This window comes from Cebus imitator, unplaced genomic scaffold (genome assembly GCF_001604975.1).
Source record: "Cebus imitator isolate Cc_AM_T3 unplaced genomic scaffold, Cebus_imitator-1.0 Scaffold121, whole genome shotgun sequence".
In the NCBI taxonomy this organism is placed as follows: Eukaryota; Metazoa; Chordata; class Mammalia; order Primates; family Cebidae; genus Cebus; species Cebus imitator.
In genome coordinates, this window is record NW_016107436.1 from 617,115 (window position 1) to 628,082 (window position 10,968).

Consider the following 10,968-nt stretch of genomic DNA (forward strand, 5'->3'; position numbering starts at 1 on the left):
TTTTTTTGTATTTTTAATAGAGACGGGGTTTCACCATGTTGACCAGGATGGTCTCGATCTCTTCACCTCGTGATCTACCCGCCTCGGCCTCCCAAAGTGCTGAGATTACAGGCTTGAGCCACCGTGCCTGGCCTGTTTCTCTTTTCTTATGTAAAAAATTCATTTTCAGAGTAAACAACTTTTTCTTACTGTTTTTCATGGAATTTTGTTATCAGTTTTAGCTTGCAATATTAACTCTTTTTTCTGGAGGGAAGATCTGTATTAGAAGCATATATAAAGTAACCATTTCTGGAAATTTTGTGGTGGAAAAATAACAGATCTGACTTCTATGTTAAGTCAGCCTTAAACACTTTTGTTTTCCCTGTTTTATTTAAAATTATTATCTTTCAAAACCTGGAACCTTTTTTGTAGGTCAGTATTTATTCCAGTATTTATTAGAATTAACAATATGAAACTTTGAGGGCCACCTGTGAGTTCCAAAGCAACTCCTGTGGCGGTTACTAGTCGCCTAGCATAATCATAATTTGGAGTCATTTGACCTGACTACTAGGATTTTTTTTTTCCTAGTTCATCTACTTATATTGTACTTTCTTTATGATTTTAAGTCTCTCCTCATAATTTGTTGCCTCAGTTTCTTTTTTTCTATAAGATTATAAACTAATACTATATTTGCCTCCTTCCTAAAAATGTAAACATTGAGGTATTTATTAAGGATTTGATATTCCTTTGAATAAAAATATTCTGGGGAGGCAATAGTGATAAAGAACATGGACTCAGGCCAGTTGCAGTGACTCATGCCTGTAATCCCAGCACTTTGGGAGGCTGAGGCAGGTGGATCACTTGAGGTCAGGAGTTCAAGACCAGCCTGCCTAACATGGTGAACCCCCGTCTTTACTAAAAATACAAAAATTAGCCAGCTGTGGTGGCAGGCACCTGTAATCCTAGCTACTTGGGAGGCTGAGGCAGGAGAATCGCTTGAACCTCGGAGGTGGAGGTTGAAGTGAGCTGAGATTGTGCCACTGCACTCCAGCCTAGGCAACAGAGCAAGACTCAATCTTTCTTTTTTCTTTTTTGAGACAAGGTCTTGCTTGATCACCAGGCTGGAATACAGTGACATGATTACGGCACACTCCTGCCTCAACCTCCTGGGCTCAAGCAATTCTCCCACCTCAGCCTCCTGAGTAGGTGGGACTACAGCTGTGTACCACCATGCCCAGCTAATTTTTAAAAAAGTTTTTTTGTAGGTCAGGCACAGTGGTCCATGCCTATAATCCCAGCACTTTGGGAGGCTGAGGCAGGAGGATCGCTTGAGCCTAGGAGTTCAAGATCATCCTGGGCAACATAGCAAGACCCTGTCCCTTAAAAAAAAAAAGTTTTGTGAGTTAGATGTGGCAAACTCCTCTAGTCTCAGCTATTCAGGAGGCTGAGGTGGGAGGATTGTGTGATTTTAGGACTTGAAGGTCAACCTGGGCAACCTAGCAAGACCCCATCTCTAAAGTATGAAAATAAAATATTTTATGATCAGTAGAATCGTGTTTTCAGATAACTGCATATTTTATGGGTAGATTTTTAAAGTTTTTTTATCAGAAAAATTTTTATTACATAAATGGCTGTCTTAAATAGGTAGATTATTTTCAGATTACCAAAATCACAAGACTTTACTTGATAATTTTTAAAGAGACTCACCTAATTTTCTTGCATTTTGTTTTTATAGGTAATTTTAACCAATCAGATGACAACAAAGATTGATAAAAATCAGGCCTTGCTCATTCCTGCATTAGGTGGGTAATCAATGAGATAAACATTTTAGTTAATCACAGTTTTTTCCTATCTCTTTTATTTGATTCTCATTGAGTACTGTAAGCTCCATGAAAGCAGACTGTATTTGTCTTGTTCACTGGTTAATCTTAGCTCTAAGTACAGCACCCTTAGATACTGACTGTTTCTTTTAGTTACTTAACATTGAGTGACCAGACACAGTGTCTCACACCTGTAATCCTAGCACCTTGGGAGGCTGAGGTGGATCACTTGAGGCCAGGAGTTCAATAATAGCCTGGCCAATATGGTGAAACCCCATCTCAACTAAAAATACAAAAAATTAGCCAGACATGGTGGCACACAATTGTAATCCCACTAACTTGGGAGGCTGAGGCATGAGAATTGCTTGAACCTGGAAGATGCGGCTGTGAGAAGCTAGAATCATGCCACCGCACTCGAGCCTGGGTGACAGAGCGAGACTGTCTCAAAAAATTGAGGATCTACTGTCTAGCAACTACTGTGTCAAAGATTCTTGCCCCCGGAGAATTCACAGTGTTAGGCAGAAGGAGGGGTGAATCCACTTAAATCACACTACAGTGAATATCGTGGTTTTGTTAGAATGCAATGCTTCAAGATGTATGTCCACTAAAATCTTAAAGAATATTCTACCAGAGTTTTTACTTTTCTTCTGGAGGTCAGAAATAGGCTTGATGATATGGAAAATTGGCAAATATATAGACTCAGACTATTAAGGTTTCTCAAAGCAAATAGAGGATAATGATTTGCAATATTCCCCTAGATAGGTAAAAATCTTTTAATCTCAGGATGTTACTCATTTCCCAGGTTTTTTTTTTTTAAAGCAAGTATACTTTTGTTATGTTAAATTAAGTAAAGTAAGATTATATTTGATCAGAGGCATTCTGAGAAATTTATAACCAAGTAAGTAAGGCAATATACAGTTATTATGTTCTTTACTCTCAGGGGAAAGTTGGGGACATGCTGCTACAATACGGCTAATCTTTCATTGGGACCGAAAGCAAAGGTCAGTATAGAAACAAGTTAATAATTCTGAATATTGGGTTAATTATACTGAATGAACACTTAGAAGTTTCTTAGAGCTAGTCCTGTGGGTTAGATATACAATGATCTATATTGTTGCCTTGTCTGATATCACCTAGAGGAAACATAGAAATGTGGTGTTATTACTGCACATTTAGCTACATAGGAAATAATCTGGAATATTTAAATGATGGGGTGCATGTACCTGAAATGAGTAGGTGGCCAAGGAATGCCATTTTCTAAAGCTCTTTGAAATCATTTATTAGCCATGTAGAAGGAGGTTAGTACTCTATGTTCCTGGAAGAGATTGAAAAGAAAGAATAAAATCAGGACAAAAGGAAAATTGTTGAACTTAGCTTTAAAATTAATTTATTTGGAAGATAGGATTGTTTTTCTCAGTTGCTTAGTGTATTTCTTGTATGAAATTGTGTCTGTTATTTTTTTTCTTTTGGATTTTGCTGTCTGGCTTTTATTATCCAGTTTCACAAGTATTGTTCTTTAAAAGTATGGCAGCATGAAATCTTTGTATTTGTTTTTAAAGCAGCTGAGCAAGTGAACAAAGCAGCTTTTATTTTCTTGAAAATAGGCCATTGAAAGCTGTGAAGTCTTTCCTACACTTATAGAAAATGTCAGATTTATGCTAGCCTCTCTGCTTTGTGATTAATTAGTATAACCTAGAGATCTTGGTTTGGAAATGCTCTAATAAAGGGAGAAATTACGTTAGCATGCAAGCAAAGATGGACTAAAGGGCCACTTCAATACATATTGGGCCTAGCCAGTGAAATTGTCTGTTTTTTAATCTGCATTTCTTTGTTGTTCTACAAACAAAAAAATCCTGCCTGACCAAGTTAGGTTTTACTGACCTGAAGCTCGTATCATAATTGATTATACTTCTGTATATATCTTTTGCAACTGATCATGCAGTTTGTGTCTACTTTAAAAATGGTATTTCCAAAGAGATCAGGTAATGTTTTTCCCCCCAGCAATACGTAGTACTTTACTATTGACTACCTCCCCCAAATTTAAACAGATTTTTTACTCTAAACCAATATGACTGTTAAATTTGCCTCTTAATTTTTTTTCTATGATCACAAGTTAAGATAGTTCCCCTAAGTTTGTAAGTAAGTCACTGTCTACTAGATTCACAAAAAGAGTTCTTTTCTCAGCACCAAACCTTATTGTAAAGATTTGGCAACAGTTCTCCAGCTAAGAGTCTTTTGAACATATTCTTATACTTTCCCAGTTTTAGATTATTCTGTAAAGCACATTCCATCATTTATTTTTTCTTAGGAATTCTGCCTGAGCTAGTATACAGTAAGTAGTCTTCTTCAGACTATAATTCACTAATCACTTGAACTAGGGAGGTGGAGGTTGCAGTGAGCTGAGATCATGCCACTGCCCTCCAGCCTGGCAACAGAGTGAGACTCTGTCTCAAAAGCAAAGCAAAACAAAACAAAAAAACAAGAAAATGATGCACAACACCAATATTGAATATAGATAGATTTGGGAGAAATCTGTTCTATAATATTTTTTCTACATTGCATAATATTTTATTTTTTTAATTTTTATTTATTTTTCATACTGTCATTTTAGTCAGTGCTTGCTTGTGCTAGGTATTTTACTAGGCACTTTATTTTATTTTTTCTTTTTTTGAGACAGAGTCTCGCTCTGTCACATAGGCTGGAGTGCAGTGGCACGATCTTGGCTCACTGCAAGCTTCGCCTCCCAGGTTCGAGCGATTCTCCTGCCTCAGCCTCCTGAGTACCTGGGACTACAGGCGCATGCCACCACGCCCAGTTAATTTTTGTATTTTTCGTAGAGACGGGGTTTCACCATATTGGCCAGGATTATCTCAATCTCTTGAGCTTGTGATCTGCCTGCCTCAGCCTCCCAAAGTGCTGGGATTACAGGCGTGAGCCACCGTGCCTGGCTCACTAGGCACTTTAAATACAACATTTAAGATAATCTTTTCAATAATTATTTACAGAACCTATACCTATTATTTTAATCTTTTTTTAATCTTAGCCTATACCCTGACCTATTATTATTAAAAGTCAGAAAACCAAGTCCCAGAAAAGTTAACTGAATAAATAAGTAGTAAATAATAGCTACTATTTATTGAATATTTATTAACTGGCCTTTATTGTGCAAAGTACTTTGTGTGGGGGGGTATGTGTGTGTGTGTGTAATTTTTATTTTCCACATAATTCTATGAAATTGTATTATCAGATGAGATCAGGCAGGTTCATGGTGGTATGCCTGTAGACTGAAATAGTATTATCTACATTTTGTAGCTGACTTTGTAAACCATTTTTTTTTTTTTTTTTTTAGAGGGAGTTTCAAAAAAACTTTTTGAAACTCTTTTTGTCCAGGCTGGGGTGCAATGGCGAGATCTTGGCTCACTGCAACCTCCGCCTCCCAGGGTCAAGTGATTCTCCTGTCTCAGCCTCCTGAGTAGCTGGGATTATAGGTGCCTGCCACCATGCCTGGCTAATTTTATATTTTTGGTAGAGACAGAGTTTCACTATGTTGACCAGGCTGGTCTCAAACCCCTGACCTAAGGTGACCTGCCCACCTCAGCCTCCCAAAGTGCTGGGATTACAGGCGTGAGCCACTGCACCCAGACATAGCTGACTTTATAATAGAGTGTGTTCCTTTTCTCCTATAATAACTGTTCCTAGAAGGTAATTGTAGTATTGTATTGATTGCCAGCCAATCTGAATATGTAGCTTATTGCCTTTTTTAGGTAAAATCTTTTTTCTTCAAGTCTTTCTTTTTTTTTTTTCAGGCTGTGGATATATGATAAATAATGTACATACTTTATGTAATCAAAATAAACTGACCTCATTTAATAGAGTAGTTTTGCTCTTTATCATTTGAAGCCAGACATCTTTAAGTTGTTAAAGTTGCATGAGCTTGAGCCCCAGAAGTTGGAGAACAGCCTGAGTAAGATGGCAAGACACCATCTCTACAGAAAAACAAAAAATTAGCCAGGCATGGTGGTGCACACCTATAGTCCTAACTACTTCGGAGGCTGAGGTGGGAAAATCACTTGAGCCCAGGAAGTCAAGGTTGCAGTAAGTTAATGATTGCGCTATTACACTTTAGGCTGGGCCACAAAATGGGACCTCATCTATAAGATATTTAAAAAAAAAAAAAAAAAGGTTACATGGGGCCGGGCTCAGTGGCTGATGCCTCTAATCCCAGCACTTTGGGAGGCCAAGGCACCAGAGGTCAGAAGTTCGAGAACAGCCTGGCCAACATGGCAAAACCCTGTCTCTACTAAAACTACAAAAATATTAGCAAGGCATGGTGGTGCGTTACTTTAATCTCAGCTCCTCAGGAGGCTGAGGCAGGAGAATTGCTTGAACCTAGGAGGCAGAGGTTGCATTGAGGTTGGGCAGCAGAGTGAGACTCCATCTCAAAAAAAAAAAAAAAGTTGCATGAAATTTTGTATGCTTTATGCTTTAAAAACTTTAGTTTATTTTAAAAGGATGAAAATGGAAATTCATATCAGGGAAAAATAGTTATAAAGATGAACACTTTTCATTTGGATAGGAAGACTAAAAATCTTTTTTTTTTTTTTTTTTTTTTTTTCCTGACACAGGGTCTTGCTTTGTTGTCCAGGCGGGAGTGCAGTGGTGCAGTAGTATGATCTCAGGTTACTGCAGCCTCAACCTCCTGGGCTCAAGCAGTCCTCCCACCTCAGCCTCCCAAGTAGCTGGGACCACAGACATGTACCACTACACCCAACTAATTTTTGTAGAAACAGGGTTTCGAGATGTTGCCCAGGCCGGTCTTGAACTCCTAAGCTCACGCAGTCCAGTCACCTTGGCCTCCCAAAGTGGTGGGATTGTAGGCATGAGCCACGGTACCCGTCCAGAAATAAAAATCTTAAATAGCCAAATTTATATTGGGAATTGAACTTAAGTGTACTATCTCATGCTCCAGACCCCATCCTTTACCAGTAACACCTGATTTTTACCCTTAGACTAATGATGGAATAATATTCCAACAGTTATTAAAATAAATACCTTTATCTGTGTCTTTATAATATGTGGGTTTTCCTCCAATTTGCATATTCATGATTATATGAGGCCAAGATTATTCAGAATTGCACTACTCTTTGCCAAGAAGATCTGGTGGTAGAGTAATAAATCAACACCCCCACACAGTGTTTCATATGTGTGCTCAGTGTTAGAGCACAAATTGTGCTTCTGTCTTGTTTCTTCCTGACCCAAACTATGTAGTTCAGCCATATGTTAAGCCACATCTCAGCTGAGGCCATGAGCCAAGTGATTCTTTGGTTTAGTTTTTCATTTAAAAAGATCTCTAGCCAGGCGCAGTGGCTCACGTCTGTAATCCCAGCACTTTGGGAGGTCGAAGCGGGCAGATCACCTGAGGTTGGGAGTTCGAGACCAACCTGACCAACATGGAAAAACCCCATCTGTGATCAAAATACAAAATTAGCTGGGCATGGTGGCAAGTACCTGTAATCCCAGCTATTCGGGAGGCAGAGGCAGGAGAATTGCTTGAACCCAAGAGGCGGAGGTTTTGGGGGTGAGCCGAGATCGCGTCGTTGCACTCTAGCCTGGGCGAGAAGAGTGAAACTGTCTCTGAAAAAAAAAAAGATTTCTAAAAAGACATAATATATAAAAATGGTATTTTTACCTAGCAATTTGAGGTTGATTTTCAGCCTGAATAATTAATGCCCCTTTGACTTTAGGATTCTTTTTGTTTGTTTTTTGAGATGGAGTCTCACTCCGTCACCCAGGCTGGATTGCAGTGGCACAATATTAGCTCCCTGCAACCTCCACCTCCCTGGTTCAAGCAATTCTCCTGCCTCAGCCTCCCAAGTAGCTGGATTACAGGCATGTGCCACCACACCTGGCTAATTTTTGTATTTTCAGTAGAGATGGAGTTTGACTATTTTGGCCAGGCTGGTCTCGAATGCCTGACCTCAAGTGATCCACTCACCTCAGCCCCCCAATGTGCTGGGATTACAGACATGAGCCACTGTGCCCAGCTGACTTAAGGATTCTTAATAACCATGTAAATGCTTCTTAAAGCTTATTACTTTTTAATAATTTCCTTGGGATAAATGTACTGGGTACCTTTTTTGGACATACTGTTGATATGAGGTGATTTGGATACTAGTAATTTTTTGGCAGGCTAGCTGATTTTTGTCATTCAAAAAGTGATTTCCTAATAAAGGCAGGTTAAAATACATCTTGCCTCTCTTTTTTTGTGTGAATTTTTGCATTAAAGATAGATTATCAACCCTAAAAGTTTATAATCCCACTCAACACATTCTGTTGCCCAGGCTGGAGTGCAGTGTTGCAATCTTGGCTCACTGCAACCTCCGACTCCTGCTTCAAGCGATTCTCCTGCCTTAGCCTCCCGAGTAGCTGGGATTACAGTTGCACACCACCACACCCAGGTAATTTTTGTTTTTGTATCTTTAGTAGAGACAGGGTTTCACCATGTTGGCTAGGCTGGTCTCAAACTCCTGATCTCGTGATCCGCCCACCTCGGCCTCCCAAAGTGCTGAGATTACATGCATGAGCCACCACACCTGGATCCACACAGCTATTTTTATATTACATATTACTTAGCAGTTATTTTGTTTATGTGTAAAGTTGCATTTATGGAGTATAGGACATTTTGGATTCTGCTGTTTTTGGTCTCTGTTTTTCTTTTGAATTGTGTCTGAGAAGAGGGGCAATTTCAAAATTAAGAGAGTAACAAATCATAGCCAGAATGTCCTTTTTGAATTGCCTTTGAAAGCAAATCATTATATTTTGTGTAAATAAATGACCCTTATAACTCTGAGAATCTTATTTTCCATTACTTTAGAATCTGTATTTTGTGTATTATATCAGGTTTTTTTTCCATCCAAGGGGCAGGAGCATATTATATCCGTTTTATTAAATTGTGGTTATATATATATAAAACATAAAATTTTCCACTTTGGCCAGGTGCGGTGGCTCATGCCTGTAATCCAAGTACTTTGGGAGGCTCAGGCGGGCGGATCACAAGGTCAGGGGATTGATACCATCCTGGCCAACATGGTGAAACCGCGTCTCTACTAAAACTACAAAAAAATTGGCTGGGTGTGGTGATGCACACCTGTAGTCCCAGCTACTCGGGAGGCTGAGGCAGGAGAATTGCTTGAACTCATGAGGCAGAGATTGCAGTGAGCTGAGACTGCGCCACTGCACTACAGCCTGGGCAACAGTGCGAGATGCTGTGTCAAAAATAAATTTACCACTTTAACAATTTTTACATATAGTTGATTGGCATTAAGTACATTAATATTATGCAACCATCATCATCCATTTTCAGAACTTTTTTCATCTTCCCATACTGAAACTCTGTACCCATTAAATGCTAACTCTCATTTTTTTTTACCCTTAGCCCCTGACAATCACCATTCTACCTTCTGTCTCTGAATTTGACTCGTCTACCTACCCCATATAATTGGAATCATACAATATTTGTTCTGGTGTGACTGACTTATTTCACTTAGTATAATGTCTTCAAGGCTCATTATGTTGTAGCATGTGTCAGAATTTTTTTCCTTTTTAAGTCTGAATAATATTCTATTGTATATACATACCACGTTTTGTTAATTCATCTGTGGATGCGTACTTGGGTGGCTTCTACATTGTGGCTATTCTGAATAAGTTACAGTGTATCAGTTTTAAAGTAAATCTTTTTTTGTTTGTTGAGACCGAGTTTTGCTCTTGTTGCATGGTCTGGAGTGCAGTGGTGTAGTCTCGGCTCACTCAAACCCCTGCCTCCCAGGTTGAAGTGATTCTGTCTCAGCCTCCCAAGTAGCTGGGATTACAGGCATATGCTACCACACCCAGCTAATTTTGTATTTTTAGCAGAGATGGGGTTTCTCCATGTTGGTCAGGCTGGTCTCGAACTCCTGATCTCAGGTGATTTGCCCACCTCAGCCTCTCAAAGTTCTGGGATTACAGGCTGAACCACCATGCCCAGCCTAAAGTAATTCTTAAAAGCAGTTTTGTTGTTGTCGTTGTTTGTTTGTTTGAGATGGAGTTTCACTCTTGTTGCTCAGGCTGGAGTACAGTGGCCTGATCTCAGCTCACTGCAACCTCAGCCTCCCGGGTTCAAGCAGTTCTCCTGCCCCAGCCTCCTAAGTGAGATTACAAATATGCACCACCACACCCAGCTAATTTTGTATTTTCAGTAGAAATGGGGTTTATCCAGGTTGATCAGGTTGATCTCGAACTCCCAACCTCAGGTGATCCTCCCGCCTTGGCCTCCCAAAGTGCTGGGATTATAGACATGAGCCACCACATCTCGCCAAAAAGCCGTTTTAAAGGTTTTTGTTTATATTTGTTGCTGTTACAGTACTTGAATATAGTTAATAAGAGCTTAGAAATTTCTCAGCTACCTTCAGCTTTCAATTTTATATTATTTTGTATAAGACATAATAAAATCCCAGATACTGTTCTGTCATGACTTATTTTTGGGACATAATTATTTTATGTTATTATTATTATTTTTGTAGAGATGGGGATCTCACTATGTTGCTCAGGATGGCTTCAAACTCCTGATCTCAAGCGATCCTCATGCCTTGGCCTCCAAAGAGGATTACAGACATGAGCCATATGATTTTAAAACAGTGTCTTCCTATCTTATTTTTATTGGTATAATATGAATAAGTGTTTCTCATTTATAGTATAAAAAATTATCACAATTCTTCAGCAATATTAAAAAAATACATGATTTACTAGAGAGTTTGGGAAATACAAGCAAGCAACCTTTACCTTGTGATAACAACTATTAACTTTTGATTGTAGTCTTCTATCAATTTTTTTAGATGTCTGTATACATACTTATAAATATGATTATACAGTATAACTTATTTAGTATATTATTAATACTTTCCTATCTCATTGAGTATTTTCTTCCACCTTTGGTTTTGTTTTTTTGTTTTGTTTTGTTTTTTTGAGACAGAATCTTGCTCTGTTGCCCAGGCTGGAGTGCAGTGGCACAATCTCGGCTCACTCCAACCTCTGCCTCCTGAGTTCAAGCGATTCCTCTGCCTCAGCCTGCCGAGTAGCTGGGACTAGAGGTGCCTGCCACCATGCCTGGCTAATTTTTTTTTTTTTTTTTTTT

General features: G+C 39.0%; 1 protein-coding gene across 1 annotated transcript in view; it reads left to right on the forward strand.

Annotated features, from left to right (window-relative positions):
• RAD51C (RAD51 paralog C) overlaps positions 1–10,968 on the forward strand; it is a gene marked incomplete at its 5' end in the record, with an annotated part of 57,573 nt that overhangs the window by 44,142 nt on the left and 2,463 nt on the right. Inside the window, 2 exons of the mRNA XM_017539717.2 lie at positions 1,715–1,781; positions 2,740–2,800. Of these exons, the coding sequence (XP_017395206.2) occupies positions 1,715–1,781; positions 2,740–2,800 (128 nt within the window). The remainder of the gene's footprint in view (positions 1–1,714; positions 1,782–2,739; positions 2,801–10,968) is intronic.